The following is a 19,193-nucleotide window of genomic DNA, read 5'->3' as shown; positions in this document are numbered from 1 at the left end:
TTTTCATTCTGTTTGCAGCCAAAATGTTGACCACCGTGTGAGGGAGCGTTGAAATCTATGTCAATATGAGGGTTAAGGAATCACTGATGTACTTTGGTTAATTATTTTACAGGAAATGTTACTTATTATCTCCCCACTTCGTCTTAGAGCTGTGCCAGTGCTGGAAAATGCTCTGGCTGAATCCGTTATTCCGGTACAGGAGGAAATAAAATGCTCTGGCTTGTAAGTATTTCTTTAAACCATTTTCAGTGTGTAGGTTAATGCTTCCGGGGTTGTTTCTGTTGTTTCACCTGAAAATAAGGAGGGGAGGAGAACGCCAACTGAAAAACTGTAAGATTTAAATTAATAGCTCAAGCTTTTATTTGCTTCAATCACTGAACCCACCCTGCCTGTATTTAGGACCTTTAATTCCTTAGACACCAAAACTCTTGATCAGCAAAGGTGGGAAATGGGCAACGATCAAATTGTTTATTTCAATACAGTAAAACAATCCAGTTTGAATATTGTATAAAAATGAGAACATCAATAATGGATCATAAATTAGATTTAGTTCTTAGAGAGAGAAACTACTGTAGAAAGGATAAAAGCCGAAGATTACTGTAGGTATTTCAACATAGAGTAATTTGCATGAAAGACTGTTTTTTATTACTTTGATCAGTGGACCCTTACGGACTGAAGGAATATTAATAATCTGGAAACGGACACACATTCAGACTTAATGATGATCACAAAAGGTCATCGCCTTTTTTCGTCTTTGCTTAGCATACCAGTGAAACTGATTAAACTGTGGGGAATCGAACTGATCTGAAGATTTATATTTTTATGCTTAGAACGAGCTCACACAGTTGACCATGTGGGCTTTCAGAGGTTTATTACATCCAGACGACTTCTATAAAAAACAGACCCGGCTTCTAATTGAGACCTGCATTTATTTGTCAAAGCGTGTTAGCCGCACCAGGCCACTAAACGGGAAAGGCAACATGTCTACTCAAGTTAAGAAACAACACACAGACACTTCCAGTTATTTTGGGCAACATAAGCTCCACTTTTACCAGCTGCAACGTTAAAGTGATGAACTCATTAATGCTAAAACTTACTTGCGTCAAATTTTAATGCAAGACTTAAGTGTAATCTGGCCGAAATCTGCCATTTTGAGATAATTGGCTGATACCTGCACCCCCAAGGCCGATATATCTTCCTAAATGACAGCAGATCTCATCTAAAAACATTACTAGCTAGTGTTAATATATGTTGTTACTGTAGAGAATAATGCGGCTGAATGACGTCCCTTCTGACAAACTGTACCCCGCTCAACCATAAACACCAGTCACACTGTGAAACCTAAAGCAGAACCCAGTGTTTCTCTTTCATTCATTAATGAATCTAAAACAGCACTCAAAAAACGTGTAACAGAGTATTTCAGCACTGTTGTGTTGTTACTTTAGCTCAAGTAAAAGATCTCAGTACTTCTTCCACCTCTGCGGATCAGTGCACATCTTTGTCACAGTTCTGTAATATCAAACTTGTTTTCACTGCCCCAAAGTGGCCACAGGTTAGGTTACTGCGGTAATGCTTAGTGAAACTTAAAACCCTGAGTTAAGCCCAAAGATAGCTGGTTAACCCATTATTCTTTCTTTGTGACATGGACCCGTGGCGTTGAGGACACAAATATAGACACTATTCATTATATGTCTGTTTGGTGTTTGCTTAGAAGTTGCCTGAATCAATGGCTTTAGTTTATTATTTAATTACAAACAATTATGTGCAGATGACAGTTTCCTATATGGGTTGAAAATGTTTGAGTGGTTTGATTGGTTCAGTGCCAGAAAAGCGGTGTTAGAGCTGATTGGTTGAATCAGAAGGTCGCCCGCATGTTGTTTCTGGCGTTTCTGATGTCCAGCTCCAGCTGAGCGATCCTCACCTGCACAACAGAAACAGCTGACTTATTGCCATTAAAAACAAACCTTACATTACGATGTTAAATGGTCATATGATGGTCCATTTTGTGCAGACATTTAACCAACTGCTAATAATTTGTCTAATAAACAATTACATTTTGTTCCTGATTGGCCCAGTGGAGATCAAATGTTTCGCTGTAATGTGCCGCTGTGAGAAGCTTTCATCTTTCAAAGTGTTTTAGCTTTGATATCAGAATGTCAGCTGACCGCCCTGTGTTTGTATGAAGGACAAAAAAAAAAAAATAATAAAAAACTAAATGCAGAAATAGGTGAGAAATACATTTTGATAATGAAAATGGCTATTTCTGTACTTCTACATTTATTTATTTATTTATTTATACAATTTAAAACGGATTTCTGTATTTCTACGTTTATTTATTAATGTTTGCTTTTATTTATTTCTGCATTTCTGCATTTATTTATTTATTTCCACAATTAGAAATTTATTTCTACATTTATTTATTTCTACAATTTAACATTTATTTCTGTATTTCTATGTTTATTTATTTATTAATGTTTGCATTTATTTATTTCTGTGTCTGTATGTAAATTGTTTGGGTGGGGCCAACATCAGTCTGAAGGCGGATTGGTTACAGCGATGTGATTGGATGTACACAGAAGCTTAGCCTTTAAGTCTCCACCAGCAGTGCTTGAAGTGGGTCGGTACTCACCTATACAAGGTGCCGGTACTCTTTCTTCTCTCTCCATATCAGGTTCTCTGAGCGGTTCATATGGCCCTAAACAAACTGCATTACCCAGAGGACACTATGTGACCCTCACCTGTTCCTGTTCTCGCCAACCTGCTTTTCTCTGTCGGTGGAGACTGAGTAGGGAGAAGCTTGTGGGCCTTGCTTGTATACGTTCTTTTCATAAAGGTGCTCATTAATGCCACTTTTCGTGAAGCGACCAATCACAGCCTGGATGGGGCGGGACATTAAAAGAGGTTGGTATGTGCAGCAAGCTTGAGAAATGTTGAACTCATTGTTGTGCATTAATATTTATGGTTATTAACACGTTAGCATTAACAGATTAGAGACTAACAACCGTGCAAAGCATTTTTCTTGCACAATAATTTAACAAATGACAACCCATTAAAGAGAACTGCAGTTTGTCCGACTGAAATTAGCTTGTGTCGTGTAGATGAATCGTTTGCTTCTGTCTGGTTTGCTGTGCGGCCCCCAGCTAATCCTGCTTCAGACTTCTGGTGGCACCACCCACTCAATTAGGATAAAGGCACAAAATAAATAAATTTAGAAGAAAATGTAGAATACAGACTTGGCTTTTTTCATTAGCAAAATGTATTTATTTGTAATTCACTTATGTATTTAATTATTTTACTTATTGTCCTTCGTATGTGTGTGTGTGACTGTATTTGAATACTAACGTCTTTTTGATTAAGTTGTTCTCTCAGGTCTCGAATCTCTTCTTGCTGTCTGTAAAATGCTTGCAGGAGCTGAAATAAAAAAGAAAATTTAAATACGCTTCTTGGCGGGAAGAGGAGGTTTTGTCGTGTACACATCTGATTAACTCGCACCTCGCTCTCGGTTGTAGGTGGCGGCCTCTCCGCTGGTTCGCAGCAGTGTGGCGTGCAGCAGTACGTCCACAGTGGGATATGGGTCTCATCTGGCTGCCACCCCGACAGATCGCTCACCTCTCTGGGGTATTTGGCGTCCTGGTAGGCCAGCTGCTCCTCAAGGAAGGCCTCAAGAGAGATGATCAGTTGGTTTATACAACAGCAACACAGCTAGACAGAACTTTGAGCCACATTAGTTTACTGATGGAGAGAAACATCTTATTAGTGATTATACACTGTATGGTAACAGGGTAACACTATCTGTGGCCTGTTGCCTTGGGCACTGCACGGCACAGGAGCTCAGCGTTCAGTTTTTGTATTAATTGGTCTGTATGGCAACGTTTGAACGGATCGTCACGAACCTTAAGAAATGAGACCCCTGACTTTCTGTGGCCTGATTTCTATGTAAAGTACCGGCACTACCCTCAACACAAAGTCCAAAGTCAAAGCTAACATTACTGTAAAACATGTGACTTTCATTGTGATATTGTGGTTTTAGCTGGCTAATGTTAGCTAACGTTAGCTTGCTTGGGTATTATCTTAGTTGGTTGATGTTGTGTGGCAGCCAGCACCGGATATATAAAATATACTGATGGTGTTTTCTAGGTTTGTTGTTTTATTTTGTAAATTCCCTTGTGCTTTCCTGCATTGTCACTGGAAATATAAATATACAAAACTTAAATTAATAGCCCAGGTTTTTATTTTCTTCAATCACTGAACTCACCCTGTCTATATTTGGGATAGGTGTCTATAAAGAGCCGGCCTTTTATTCCTTTTGCACAAATCAAATAGTTTATTCCAACCAGTATGAATATTACATGTATAAAAATTCGTCTATAAGATATTACGAATCATTCATTTCATCGAAGCCAACCTCAAACACAGAGAGAAAAAGAAAGCGAGACTGACTGACCAGACCGCTAAATCTTTTGAATCGTGGAGAACCTAACCGATCTAACGATGTGTAAGATGTCCATATTGAGAATAGTTTAAACATTTATCTTGGTATGCCTGATCTAAGCAGCTTAGAATTGGCTCAAACAGGTGATCCAGTGGGCTTTAAGAGTTTCATACATCCAGAGAACTTGAATAAAAACCAGACCAGGCCTCTAATTGAGACATGCGTTTATTTGTAAGAACATGCAGCCACACCAGGCCAGTAAAAGAGACAGGCGTCTAACTGGGACTAGGCTTTTAGTTCATGTCCAGTATTGTAGGCCTATGTGTAAATGGTAACATGAATGAGTCGTGTAATAACTGATCTTACAATCACTATCGTAGGCTTTCCAAACTTTGACTTTTCTGTTGCATCTGTTTAAGCATCTGAACTGTACACCACCACCTTTAATCATACGATCTTGGCAGGAAGATTCAATAATGGCCAGTGCCGATACTTCTTCTGCGTTACCTGAAGTACATATTCACATACTGAATTTGCTTGGCTTGTTTTGTACTTCAAATGTCATGGCATTGCTAACTTCATGCAGTTCTTCTATTAGCTATTTTACACTTGGCCTCTGCACTGTGCCCTGCTCCAACTTTGCAGTGAACACATCTCGTAGCACTGATCATGGGTAGAAGGCCTTGGAATTAAAACCTCGAAGGCATCAAAGATGTGTTCAAAGGAGTGGCAAATAAAATAACAAATCGTCTCAGCTGTTTCAGGTTTCTGTGCTTCATTTTGACGTGTTTCAAGCCGTGTTAACTAAACATACAGTGTTCTACCTCTTCCATAAAGTCCAGGTCGGTCCTGGTCACTGCACCGATAGCCGGACCCATCTGGAACCTCAGGGAACCCAGCTGCCTCACCAGCCCCTTCTCAGCAGGGGTTTCTGGGTAAGGGTTGGCTACTTGAGTCCCAGGCTTCAGGGACATCATAACCGGGCCTGATGGAGATATAACTAACTGAAACTAGATTCACATATCTGTCAGCTATTTTGTCTCAAAGGCACTAATTGCATTACTGACCTCTGTTGATCCCTAACATCCACTCCTGAGCCGTCATGGCCGCCTGGTTTCCAGCTGTCATTGGATACAGATCCTCTTGGAAAAGACCTGACTGGAGGGAAAAACGGTAACACTTGAGCATCAGCTTTTATAATGCAGAATATAACAAGGAAAGTTGAGATAAACGCTTCATTATAACCTCTTTTCGTGGTACGATCATTGAGAGTGGTTCCACCAGGTCTTTGATGGCAATCAGGCGGTAAAATCGGAAAAGCTCACAGGCGCTCACGTCCAGGCCGCGCTTTGGCATCACCCCTGATATCAGGTCAGAGGTCAAAGGACATTTGGAGTTGGTCGAAAAGCTTTGGGACACAGACTTTAAAATGTGAAAGTCTGTTTTTCTTTTAAAAAATGAGCGGGAGGTAAAGTTAGTCTTTTCTTTAAATAATAATTAGAACAGCTAGCCAAAGGTGGTTCTTTCCAAAATACGTATTGGTACAGCTAACATTTTTGTTTTTTTCTACAGTAAGTGTAGAGTTAGCTATAGTTAGCTATATAGTTTTTTTTCTTATATTGGTAGCCTACAGAGAGCTTAACATTGGTCTTTTTTTGAAAATAAATATTGGTACAGGTGCTTTGGAGTTGGAGTGTTTCTGAAATAAGTTTCTGTGCTGCTAGCTAAGTTGTTTTTTTATCCAAAATAAGAATAGCTAGCTAAAGCATTTATCAAGTATGGGATTACCTAACATGACCGAGTATAGATGTAGCTGACGTTTGTCTTCAGCATTTAGTATTGGTAGAGCTACACTATATGGACTGAAGTACAGAGACACCCCTGTCCTAATAGTTTTGGGAGGGGCTGTTTTTTTCACGGTGTGGCCTTTGTTGAGGAAAATCTTTATGCAACAGTATGTCCATGTGCACAAAGCCAGCTCCATAAAGAAATGGTTTTCCCAGTTTGGTGTGGATTGAGCCCTGACCTCAACCCTACCAAACACCTTTTGGGATGAACTAGACCTAAGACTGCAATCCAGGCCCTCTCGTCCACCATCAGTATCTGATCTCACAAATGCTCTTCCCACAGTGAAACTCCAAAATCTTGTAGAAAGTCTTCCTAGAAGAGCGGAGGGTGTTACAGCTGCAAAGGGGGGACCAACTGTCTATGAATTTAGAAGGGGATGTAATACAAGTAATGAGTAGGTGTCCCAGTACTTGTGTTCATATAGTGTATCTTAGTTGTTTACTTTCTGTTTCTGTAAGTAGTGTACAACTTACACAATATGGTCTAATTACTAAAACTCGCTGAAGTTGAACTGAACTTGAGTTTCAGGGTTGAAAGCAGAAGTAGAGTATTTTTAGGCTAAAGTTTTAGGGTGCTAATTGAGTTTAGAGGTACATTTTAAAGTATTCAGACATAAAACGTTTAAGTAACACTTTTCTGCTGGTGTCTGTTGAACTCACCGAGTCCTTTCTGTGGCAGCAGGGACCTGTACTCTCTCAGGAAGCTGATGTACGGTTTCTCAGTGCTCAGCTCGTAGTACCGGATGTTCCCGTCACCCTAAAGCACACAAATGCATCACACCACTTATAGTGACCCCAAATGGTGGTTCTCTGTAATGCTGGTCAAGGTATTTAAGGATTAATTGGCAGTTAGCACTAGTTTAGAGAAGAAAAATCAACAACTAAACTGACACATTTAAAAGTGACTCAAATTGCAAAGACTTATGGGTCGACGTGGTAAATGTGTGTTGTGTGACCTTTCCAGCCAAGTAAAGCATGTGCGTGTCTGGGTCGTAGAACGGAAACAGGACTCCAGCAGACCCGTCCAAATCTTCTTCATAGAGAGGCTCAGATAAGTCGTCCTGCGCACAAACCAACACAGACGGGTCAGAAAGACAGGCTCTGGATTTTCTCAATACCTGCTTAACAAAAATGTCAGTTTGCAAAGGTTGAAGTAAATCTGGTAGACTCAGTGATGGACTGAACTGTCCGGTGGCTGCGCTGCTTATTACATCCGACCACCAGGCTTTGAACTGACCAGTGAGCAGCTAACCAGTGTAGATTTTTATCCAGAACGCTGAAGTCTTGCCAAAATAGAATATGGAGGTATATTTACATGGACCATAAAACATCTCGATAAATCCTCTTCTGTTTTGTTTAACCTATTTTTAGATTTCTACCTGTCCTGGATTGTATTGGGCCAGTCACAACCATTTATCTAATATGGGCCGGCTGACAGAGGTGCGTCACCAATGCAGATTTGAAAATTGACATGTTTCACTGCCCTGAATGGTATAAACCAATCGCTCTACGTATTCCACTAATCAATCACTCAGTTTGATGTGTGTGTGTTTGTGTGTGTCTTACAGGGTCCCAGAGGACGATCTGTCTCTGGTTCCAGGGTGAGCTGCCGGTGGACAGAAGCATCTTCAACCCTCCGATGTATAAAACCTTACTGGCCCTGTGGGTCTTGTTGCTGGACACCTGCAGAAACATTAATAACAACATTTTGTTTTCTGTTTTCACACAATCAGACAAAACGGAGGCCTCAAAAACACACCTGCAGAATCTTTCCTGTCCTCGGGTCCAGGACTCGAACCCGCCTGTCCTTGGACGTGACCGCCAGTCTGCTGCCATCACTGTTAAAGCTGACGGACAGCAGCAGCGTATCAGGTGGGTAGCGGTTGTAGATGGGCTTCAGAATGACCCTGACTGGGTACCTGAGCACTGAGCCTACTTGGGACACATCCCAGAGGAGGACCTGGGGCATAAGAGAGAAGTCAGGACTGATAATGCAGGTTGAGTTTGCAAAAGCCTAAACACACGTAAAAAACATTGCTGATGAAGTCATGTGCACAAGTTTACACCTGCAGGATATCACTCTGAAATTACTGGTAATATTTTAGTTTAATTAGAAGTAGTTGAGGCTCGACTTCCAGCAGTAGCCAATCAGGTTCCTGACCTTGTAGTCGTAGGCGGAGCTAAGCAGCAGGTTCTCAGCTGTTGGATGCCACTCAATAAGCCCCACCCTCCTGGAGTGACCAATCAGAGTCTTCCTGGCCTTGGTGAGGTTTTGTTGGACACCACAGACGGGGATGTCCCAGATCTTCACCTGCGTACACGTACACATACTGGGGTGTTTTCATTATACTTGTGAGGACTAGATAAAATGTCCTCGGACCTGAAGTCTAAAATGCATTTTGGCCCCCACAGAGATATATCTTTCTGAACAGGAGTGGAACAACGCTTACAGTGCAATCCTCTGAGCATGAGGCGACGCAGTGATCGTCAAACGGGTTCCACTTGACGTCCAGGACCCTCCCACTGTGACCGCACACCCTCGGGTGCTGAGGGTCCACCCTGCCCGTCTGAGAGAGATAAAAGCATTTACCGTCTATGCCACAGCTGCAGAAATGATCATGCACACCAACTTACTTACAGCTTTTCTTAACAAATAACTGCAGAACATTCGTAGAGAAAAACTCATTTATTCTTTCATCATATGATGAAACAGTTTTATATAGAATAAGAAGAGCTCATTGACTTCAGCGTGAAGGTGCGCAAGTCTGACTCGCACAAACATTGCCCCATAGTGCTAATAGTGTTCAGAAACTCCCCAGGGTACCTTTTTAACTGTCAGGGTGTACTGAACACACGCGGCAAGAAACCCTGGAGGGCAGTAACAACATTTTTTAGCTGGTGTTAAATACCAGCCCGTTCTCATTCCCAGGGCATCAGTAGCTATGCTTTGTCACGTCTTTAATCTTCTGGTACCAACACACACGGCACCTTTTCGCTTCATAGTTCAACGCACTGGGGAAAGCCCCTTGAAAGCGTCATTGTTCAACACTAAAAATAGTATAAATAACCAAAACGTTATTTAGTAATAGTTCCAACTATGAGACTGGTGTTCGTTTCCTGAGTGAATCAAAAAGTCAACATTGGATCCTTTTAGTGATGTTTTATTTAACTTGTGTAACTTACATAATTTAAGTCAGGTGAGTAACTTATTTTTATTTATTATTTTATTTTATTTAGTAAGTTATTTTAATCCAAACCATGATCTTTTCCTAAACCTAAACAAATAGTTTTGTTGCCTAAACCTAACCGATGTGCAATGTTTCACAACTTTAACCACTAGTTTTATTTTGAAAGTCTAACCGGACGTTAACTTGACCGCAGAGACCTATTGTGCAACAATGATGCTGAAGGGGTCTCCAGGGAATCCATATGTGACGCCCTGGCAACGGGTTGTAAAAACTCTTTAAGTCCTCTTTCTTCACTAAATGTGTTCAATCTGTACAGTTTGTTCTGTTTTTCAGAAAGTATCTTCTTTTTGTCTCATTTTAAGATGATGAGTCAGGACTACACACATGATGGATGGGCAGGACTAAAAAGGACCCGCCCCCGGCGCACTCAGTCACCACGGCCAAGAAGCAGGGATTTACTGAGCAGTAGTGGTTGTCATGGACACTGCGTGTGATTGGCACCCCATCATAGCTGTGATCCTTGCTGGAAGGCTTCCCGAAAACGTGGCGAAACTTTGAGCAGCGGAAAGACGAACGCCACGACATCTGGAAGACAGGAAGGTTTTAAAACTTTATTCATTTTTACAGTTACACTTTCTTTGACACTTTCATCCTGAAGACAGGAGGGATGAAAAAGTGTGTGTGTGTGGATCTACGTTATCTCATAATTGTGTTGTGGAAATTCAGCAGCTGCTTTATCTGGTCTTATCAATAATGCAATCAGCTGTCATTATTGGCTTTCATAATCTTATCAATAATAAATACATTTCTTCACTTGCTGAACTTCTTAATCATCCGGCCACATACACACATACAAACTGTTAAATCCATCATCCAGAACAGTTTGCTTGTGTCATTAAAGATTCATAAGTTTCATACAAACTTCCTGTTGATACAAATTACTCCCCACCTTTGACCTTTACTGTGGCTGGAAAAGATCAACTTACTGTAGAGAGAGGAGGGAAGAAAAGGAGAGACAAAGACAATCATGGCTGCAGCCGTTCATCTGAATGTACTTTTACCCAAGTACTGTATCAGAGTACAATGTCGAGGTACTTTTATGTATGTTATATTTTATATTTGTATTTTTACTTCTACTTCACTACTTTTCAGAGACAGATGTTGTGCTACATTTATTTGGCAGATACAGGTACTGATTACTTTTCAAATTAAGTCTCAACATTAAAAAAGATACAACACATACATTTCATTTAGTCCTCGTCACATTTCAGATGTCTTTGTGCTGTTACTTTATTTCCCATCTAAACGTCTCACATTTTATTTAAATAACTCTGATTAAATGATCCATTATTTCACAAAAAAGAAAATATTTGAGAAAAGTCCAGAATTATATATGGAATATATATATTTTATGTCGACGACCCCTCAGATTTATATAGATAAAACTAGTGATCTTTAGTTCTCACTTTCATCCTTTCACTTGTGATCCTAAATATTTAATAATGATATGTTTTTACCTCTCTTTCGTTTATCTGCATGGATCCTCTTTGAAAACCAGTTTGTCTAAATCAATCCTAACAAAGTTCCCTTCACTTTATTCAAATAAAATAAATGAGGGACAGCCAGGTGTTTGTTTGAAGGTGCGCACCGTGAGCCTCCACGTGTTGCATCTAATTCCCCATTAAGTCTAATAAACACATCAAACACCCTTTAAAACTTAATGTAATATAAATTAAAACACATTTTCTTACCTCAGGCGGAGTCATGTAGAGTCTCTGAGTTCTCTTCCTGCAAACAAACTTCTGTTGTTACTGTTAACAACGTTATTCGGACTATTATTGTGATACCCACCACCACACAACACCTATTTACAGCTAGTACTACTACCAAAGTACTGCAGTACTCTTCAGTGCGCTGGTACAAGGACAACTGCTGTGTCCTGCTGACTTCTGACTGCAGTATGTGTGAGTGTGTTTTCACTCCTGATCCATGACGTCTTGCCTCCCCTTCCACATTAGCAGAGCTGTTTATGCACGGCTGCACACGCACAAACACCCCTCTCCATCCGATACTACTGCCACGCACACACACACACGATAACACACAGAACAAGTGCCACACTAAGATGACACTATTAATGTTCATTATTAAAAATCTGTTGGTGATGAACAATGATGTAGCTAATGACACGCTATGAGCTGAGAGAAAGTATTTCATCAAAGCTTGATCGACTGCAGTTTGTGCTACAGGTGAATCTAAAAAAATGTGAATATCATGGGAAAGTTCATTGTGAGCACCAGAACCAGGCTGAGATTAAAAGCTCAGGAAACATTAGCACTGTACTAGTGTCAAATTTAGAAATAAATTATGGAAGAAAATGAACTGAACATGTCTTTGCAAAGGTCTAATTTTGTTAGTACTTTTGATTGAAGAGCACTGATCTAGTATTATTATAATTATAATTTGAAGTAGTAGTATTAGTGACAACAGCTTTGGTGTCGGCAGCAGTAGTGGTGGAATGTGTAACATTTACTCAAGTATTGTAGTAACATATTATGGTACTTTACTTGTGTATTTCCGTCTAATACTGCTTAGTTACATTTTAGAAGGGCATATAGTATTTGTTACTCCACTGTATTTTATTTTACAGTAGTCAGATGACATTGAAAACAACACCAGTAGTTTCACAATATACTTTGACACCTTTCAACATTTGACATTGAGTCTGAGTCATAAAACTAAAACAGATTTTTGTTTCAGACCTTTAATAATAATATTTTACTGCATAGCCAGGGTTTAAATAGATGCTCCACCTGGACCAGCTCCAACAATAAATGCTGCTTACATGTTACAATAAGTACATTTAGTAAGGATGCCAATAGATTAATAGATGTCAAATTTCAAGCATTCATACTTGCTAGGTTAGCCATTGCTGGTAGACAGCAAAGATAGCTAGTCTAAGACGTTATAGTGTGCTGAGTACTATTTTTAAAATCCAGGATGTAGAGACTCATATAAGATGTTGTGTCAGAACAGACCTTCTGGTTTTGAGTGGGTGTGTCTGTGGGGTTTCTAACTTCCACAGAACAAGGTTTAGAAAGTGATTGAATACACTGAAAAGTTTTGAACCAGTTATCAAACCCCTGCCCGTTTGAGACGAAGGTTTGCCTGCAAGGTTCAACTTAAATTTAATCAGTTTCATTTTACCATCAGAGCTGCCGAACAAAGGTAAGAAAACTAAGTCTGACTATGTGTGCCAATACTGAGAGGTTTATAGACTTTAAATGATATTATAAAGGCCATAAAGCTGCTGATTCTTGATTATTATACTGATTAAAAGTAAGTACGGCAGTTTTGAAATGATGACACTGATCAGACGTGTGAGTTACCACATTTTTTGTGCCAAATTTTCTAAATAATTTTCAATATCAATAAGAAGTAATTATAAATGTAAAACAAGCTTGGCCTGAGACTGGCATTCATTTGTTAGTTATAACCACTGTTAGATGAATTATTGTGCCAACTTACTTAGCATATATATATTTTGCGTTCTCTACCTGAAAGTTTCTCTTAATATCTATATAAATAAAAAGTGATTAAATTAGCAAAACAGGGGAGAAATCATTACAAATGTTACAAGATGTTGACTCTGTCTTCGCTATGTGCTTCGCTAAGGTTCATGACCCACAGAGCTGACAAAATGTTGTGGTTACAGGAGGCCTATGTCATTTTTTTAAACAACACACTAATCGCCCCAGTTTCAGTTTGACAATAAGGAATACTTTTACTTTAGGTACTTAAAGTACATACATTTTCTGACAATGCTTCTGTGCTTAAATATATGTAGGATATTGAATGCAGGACTTTTACTTGTACTGAGTGTTTTTACATTGTTGTATTGGCAGTTTTACTTCAGTTAAAGGATCTGGGTATTTTTTCCACCAATGGGTATTCGTAAGCTACAAGGTAGTTTATTTACTATGTTACAACACAAGGTTGTACAACTAAATAAAAGTTTGTAGTCCCTTCATGCTACACACACAGAACTTAACAGAGAATTACATCCATGTTAAAATGTGTTAACATAAAAGTTCATTGTGTTCTTTGATCTGTCTTTTAAAAATGTACTTTAAAGGATCTGGAAATTAAACCCCATCAAACTTTTAATGTGACATTGCTCCAAGAGTTCAAACACTCAGTGAAAGAAAGAGCTGAGCTGACTGTTGCTTCTCACCATACCTTGGTTCAGGAAACCACCACCCACTACAGAAGGGACAAGTCAAGTCACAAAATAGTCCAGAATTTCCAGTTAAGACTGCTTTATTGCCAATTGTTGTAGATGTGTGTGTGGTTCTGAAATGAGGAATAATATACAGAGTAAGGAAACATATTACAACCCATTAAACCAGTCATAAAGAAAAATAAATAAATAAATACCGCTATACTTAAGACGTTCACAAAGTGGGACCACAGTGATGCCAGCTAACCACTTTTACACACTAAGTTATCCCACTAGAGGCAGAAAGTACCACTTGAAAATAGGAGGTGTTAGGTTCCATGTGTTGCTGGCCTTTTTAACACTCAGTTCAAACTCACACACACACACACACACACACACACACACACACACACACACACACACACACAATCCTCCTCTCCTCATTCAAATGAACTGAATGAAATGAACTATGTTGCTGTGGCAACATGTAATGATGTCATAATCAGTCACCCAGTCCTTGTGGTCTCAGTGTGTGTGGTTTATAGAAAATAATGCTGTGGTTCTGCTTGGCCCTGACTCTCTCTTTACCACTTCCTGAAAGGCGCTACTAACGAACACTGACATACATAACTGACAAAAAGCTGCTGATTCTTGTTTATTATACTGATTAAAAGTAAGTACAGCAGTTTTGAAATGATGGTACTGATAAGACATGTGTGAGTTACCACATTTTTTGTGCCAAATTTTCTAAATAATTTTCAATATCAAAAGCTAAATAAATTGGGACATAAGTAAAAGAGAAGCAATTACAACTGTAAAACAAACTTCAACAGCCACACATCACTTTGCAACTTTATAAGACAGTAAACACCTCAACCGAGAGAAATCATTACAAATGTAAAAAGCTGCTGACTATTTTAAATAAAGCACTTAAATGCTCATTTCTAATGACTTTTGAAAACAGAAAGTACTTCTTAGAGTGGCTGAAAGAGAAGGAGAATAGACTGCAGAGGGGAGATTATGAAGACTCGGGTGCACAGTCAGTGAGACAAAGTACAAATGTATTCAGTTATCCTAATGTTACACTTGTGAGCTGGCTGTCTCACTTGGCCCTGACTCTCCCTGCAACAAATGTTTGTGAACAGTCTTCAGTGCAAACTCCGGTGACATGCCATTGGCCAGCAGTCTTTTTACTGTTTGAGTTTTAGAATATAGTATGTGTAGCAGCTTTCCATACAACTTACAAGCTCGTCCTCCTCAGGAGTTTCTACTCCTTCTCCTGTGACCTCTGGGCTCTTCTTTTTAAGACACTGTAGGATGCTCATCTCTGTGTTAACATTTAGACTTATTTTGAATAATTTATGGACACATAGCAGTGACACAGACAGCATCAGACATCAGGACACAGGGATGGTGCAGACAGAGGCAAACAAATGGTTCAGGAGTTTGTCCCTGGTCAGCCCACTCTCCAGACAAAGCATTTGTCGGGGGCCTCTGGGTCTTTAGAAACCTTTATCTCTGTATAATTGAGAATTTTATGTAAGTAGAGAACATAATGAGCCTTTAAAATACATTTTCAAAACTAGAAACACCTCTTTAACCCTCATAGAGTAAAGTAATCACTTCAGCTGAGCCCTTGAGTACAATAAACAAATAAATAAGCCATACTATCATCAATCTTAGTATAAACTGGTGCTTTGGACTGTGCTAGCTTTGACTCTGTTGTGCTATTGCCCTCATCTCTGCTGTCTGTCTCATGTTCCCCATATCAGCGATAGTACTGGTGCCGCTGGCCAGTGGAGCACTCAAAATCTTTTAAAAAATGACAAACCTACTCCAGTAAAAGTATAATATAGTTTATCTGCTGTGCAACAGGTGATTTGTATAATTTAATTTGCTTTGCTGGTTGATTATCTGTAATTTAGCTATTTCTGTTGAATACAATTATTTTCCTTTTTAAATCTCCATAAGATTTAAAAAGATCACTTTAAAATATCACACTTGCTGCCCAGCACTATTGCAGCAAACTCCTTTTTTACTCCCTTAACTTTTCAGCACAGTTGTGTCGCATGTTTTCTATTGGCTATATGATTTTTGTCCGGGTTTCAGCCGTTTATTTATGTCTGATGTGGTGTGTGTGAAATGTGGGGGGGACATGTCCCCCAATAGGTCCTATGTGTATGTGTGACAGTTTTTTTGAGATTGAGAGAATTTATTATGAGTAAGCTAGAGAATAAATGTGTGTGGAAAGAGATTGACATGTGGATACATGGTGTACACCAGAATCTATCAACCTAAATTTAATTAATACTTAATTTTGATGTTATTATATTTGGAAGGACAAATGTTTGTTTACTTTACCTGCTCGAGATCATTTTAAAAAACACTTCAAGGTTCACAAAGGTTGTCCAAATAGTTGCTCTGCAGCTCAATGGCATCACAAGGAAACGGCTGCGGTAATACCAAGGAGACGTCTAGGACATCAGGCCAGCTGGAGCAGACACTGAGGTGCATCACTTTAATGGTGAGGAGACGCAGACATTCACCACTAAAGGAGAATTGTATATTTGATGCCATCTCTGTCAGTTACTGAAGCCAAAGAAAGAAAAGAAAAGAAAAGTTTTCTAAGACTCACTTATTAAGGCCAGTTATTAACATGATAACTCTGCTTTTCCATGTCTGTGCTTGTCTCCTTTAGGATTCCAACCAACACTTGTCTACCACTTTTGGACAACACTCCCATCCTTTGGGCACCTCACAGCGGTGAGAAACTCCTCGAACAATGTCTAAAATCTCCAACAACCAGCAGAAACAGAGAGCTAAAGATAATTGTCTCAACAACTAATTGATTACAATTAAAAGTGTGTTATTTTTCTCGTGGCACAGACTATATCATAAGTGCATAACAAACAAATATTAGTTTGTGCTTGACTCGTTAGGCAATACATGCGATCCAGGTGTCATTTGTAACTAATCATAGAGTAGAAGAGTCTAAGTCTCATTGACTGAGTTCAGCCTGCATTGTTTCTATTATAGGGATGAGTGAGTACACCACTATCTGTATCTGTATCTTTTTTTATTTTATTGAATGATCTGGATCTGGATAAGTATAAGCCTGAAAATGGTTGGAAATGGGTTGATCCGAAGTTGCTATATTTATTAGAAAACTATTTACAGAACAGCCTCAGAATTGAGCTTCAGAGCAAAGTTTTTGAATAGTAAGATACATATAGAAGGTTAATGGTTTATCAGAAAACAGAAACGGACACATTTTACTCTGTTGATACTCTTCTATCCTTCTGTTTCATGTTTCAAATTTCAACACTTGAAATCCAAAAAACTGTTTAAATATATCAAAACAATTGTCATGCTTGGTTAATGTGAAAAAGTTGGTGTATCTGTTAAAACAAAATGTGACAATGTGCAATGGAAACAGAGTTAGTGAATAAATGATGACATAACTTAAGCTTCCAGTGAAAAGACAAAAACGTCAGATCTGTGTATATTGTACAGATACTGTGCATATTAATACATGAAACGAACACAAATTTGATATTTCCATCATGTTTCCCATATTGTTTTCCATCTTTTGAGCTTTGACGTCACCTCATTACATCCTCTGTAGTGGCTGAATATCTCCATCTGAAGAATTAGCAACACCAGCTATTTATCCAATTAATAAATAATGGATGGAAAAAGATATTAATTAGCATTTTATTTTGACAGTATTCTAGAAGTTCAGTGCTACACTTGGATGGAAACTTGACTACTGTCAAAAGAAAGAGTTAGAACATTTATTTTATTGTATTATGTCTTTTGAAAATCTGCCAAAACTAGTTTAAAAGAATCTAGAAATGAAACCCAATTATATTTTGATGTGAACTCAGAGAATTGATGCACAAGTGCGGATGTTCGTTTTGTAGAACATCCAGTTAACTTTCTTAATATTGTGGTTTGCTTGAATTTAGTGTCCTGTCCGTAAAAGTTGCTATAAAGCAGTACCGTCGGCATCATCATTATTATCACCACCATTTTCTCTAGGTGCTGTAACATCCTGCCCGGGAACTGTCCAGAAAACTCAGTTATTGTCCGTGAGGCGCTGAGGATGAACCTCCCTCACCACCTGGTCATCAGGAACGTCCAGCGCAGAGTTCAAACCCATGGTGCTAATTATTCTGACCTGAAGGAGCTGGTCTCAGACCTGTTTGCACAATATGACAGGTCCTGCTCCATGGAGAACCAGGAGGTTCCCATGGAAACAAACCAGCTGGAGGAGGCACTAATGATGAAGAGTGTGGTGGTGAAGAAGGCTTTGCAGATGGGTGTTCCTCCTCACCTTATCAAGCCAAAGGTTCGCGTGTTTGAATATTTCAAACATAATAAATATAATCAAATATAATATGTTTGAATATTTCTGCCTCCTCTTTTCACATTTCTGTATGCATTTCTGCCTCATTATGCAAATGAGGAGGGTCTGTGTCTCAAGGGGTCAACTTCTCCCCTATTGGTGGATCAGTCAGAGACAGAGGTGGACTCTAAACTCACACATCACTAAGCCTTACTCCTCACACTGTCACAAGAGATGGCTTTCTTTAGTGAACGGAAGCGATTAGTAACTCTATCTGAGCAAATTTCTACCAGTCATGTCTTCCTTCCTTTTTGTGTGGATGCTCTGACAGTGTTTTCTGTTTACTGCATGCACGGACACAGAGCTGCGGTAAAAGAAGCCATTGTTTGTGAGAAGCACACAGTCAGCAGCTAAATCTGGAGTGCACACGTATTCAACTGGTGAATTCAGTTTTAACAGAACAGACAGGAGACAGGCAGTGTTGGAGAGTTTGTTCTGTCAGTTTCTCTCTTTACAAAGACAAGTGTTGCAGTCTGAGAGTCTGATCTGAAGAGAGGCTATCAAATCTCAATAGTACTCGATGTGAGCACCACATACAAGATCATTTATCAAATTACGTTGGACTTTGTAAAATTAGCACAAAGACACACGTCACTATGTCTGGTTTTCAAAATAAGGTGTTAACACAACATATATACAATATGAAAATAAGATTAATTGGATTATATTCACAGGAAGTATAAAACTTGTTACATGTGTCTATTAAAAGTGAAATAACACTACAATGTTATGGGAAATTACTTTAATTAGATTTAAGTACTGCAGTTGTACATTGAAATATCTTCCTTTCTGATAGAAAGTCTTCTTGACACAACACATTTCTCCTTAAATTCTGATTTGAGTTGCGGACAACTCTGACCACATGAATTTAAAAAATGAAACATTTCACTGCCCAAGTCAGCTATAACAGAAGGATTGTTCATTAGGCTACATACTGTACAGTATTTGTGGACAGTCAAATCAAGTCAAGTTTATTTATAAAGCGCATTTAAAAACAAGACAGTTAAAACAACAACAACAACAAAAAAATCAAGAGCGCAATTTCTCCCAAACAGACTCAAACGTGAAAGAATAAAAATGCGTTTTAAGACGAAACTTA

The 19,193-nt window shown here is 39.0% G+C and overlaps 1 protein-coding gene across 1 annotated transcript; it reads right to left on the bottom strand.

Annotated features, from left to right (window-relative positions):
• Nucleotides 1-1,855: 1,855 nt before the first annotated feature.
• Nucleotides 1,856-11,424, bottom strand: LOC119913044 (coronin-2B-like). Its single transcript, XM_038732361.1, has 13 exons — nucleotides 9,852-11,424; nucleotides 8,730-8,846; nucleotides 8,441-8,590; nucleotides 8,039-8,239; nucleotides 7,846-7,962; nucleotides 7,236-7,340; nucleotides 6,940-7,036; nucleotides 5,678-5,793; nucleotides 5,500-5,590; nucleotides 5,257-5,417; nucleotides 3,493-3,660; nucleotides 3,343-3,411; nucleotides 1,856-1,921 (listed from the first exon to the last, which is right to left on the bottom strand). The coding sequence occupies exons 1-13, from the start codon at nucleotides 10,050-10,052 to the stop codon at nucleotides 1,856-1,858; spliced, it is 1,659 nt and encodes a 552-aa protein (XP_038588289.1). The 5' UTR covers nucleotides 10,053-11,424.
• Nucleotides 11,425-19,193: the final 7,769 nt, after the last annotated feature.

The sequence above is a fragment of the Micropterus salmoides genome, unplaced genomic scaffold, assembly GCF_014851395.1.
Source record: "Micropterus salmoides isolate LMB-PRFRI ecotype aquatic unplaced genomic scaffold, ASM1485139v1 Ms_hic_scaffold_2, whole genome shotgun sequence".
NCBI lineage: Eukaryota > Metazoa > Chordata > Actinopteri > Centrarchiformes > Centrarchidae > Micropterus > Micropterus salmoides.
The sequence above is the reverse complement of the archived record's forward strand: the minus strand, read 5'-3'. Positions and strand labels throughout refer to the sequence as shown.

Bases quoted from the DNA above. Each gene is read 5' to 3' on its own strand.
- LOC119913044 (XM_038732361.1), bottom strand. From the start codon at position 10,052: ATGTCGTGGCGTTCGTCTTTCCGCTGCTCAAAGTTTCGCCACGTTTTC. The intron at 7,963-8,038 runs GTGTGTTTTTGA...ATGTTTCTGCAG, and splicing joins GGACAGGAAAGATTCTGCAG to GTGTCCAGCAACAAGACCCA. The intron at 5,591-5,677 runs GTTATAATGAAG...TTTTCCCTCCAG, and splicing joins TGATCGTACCACGAAAAGAG to TCAGGTCTTTTCCAAGAGGA.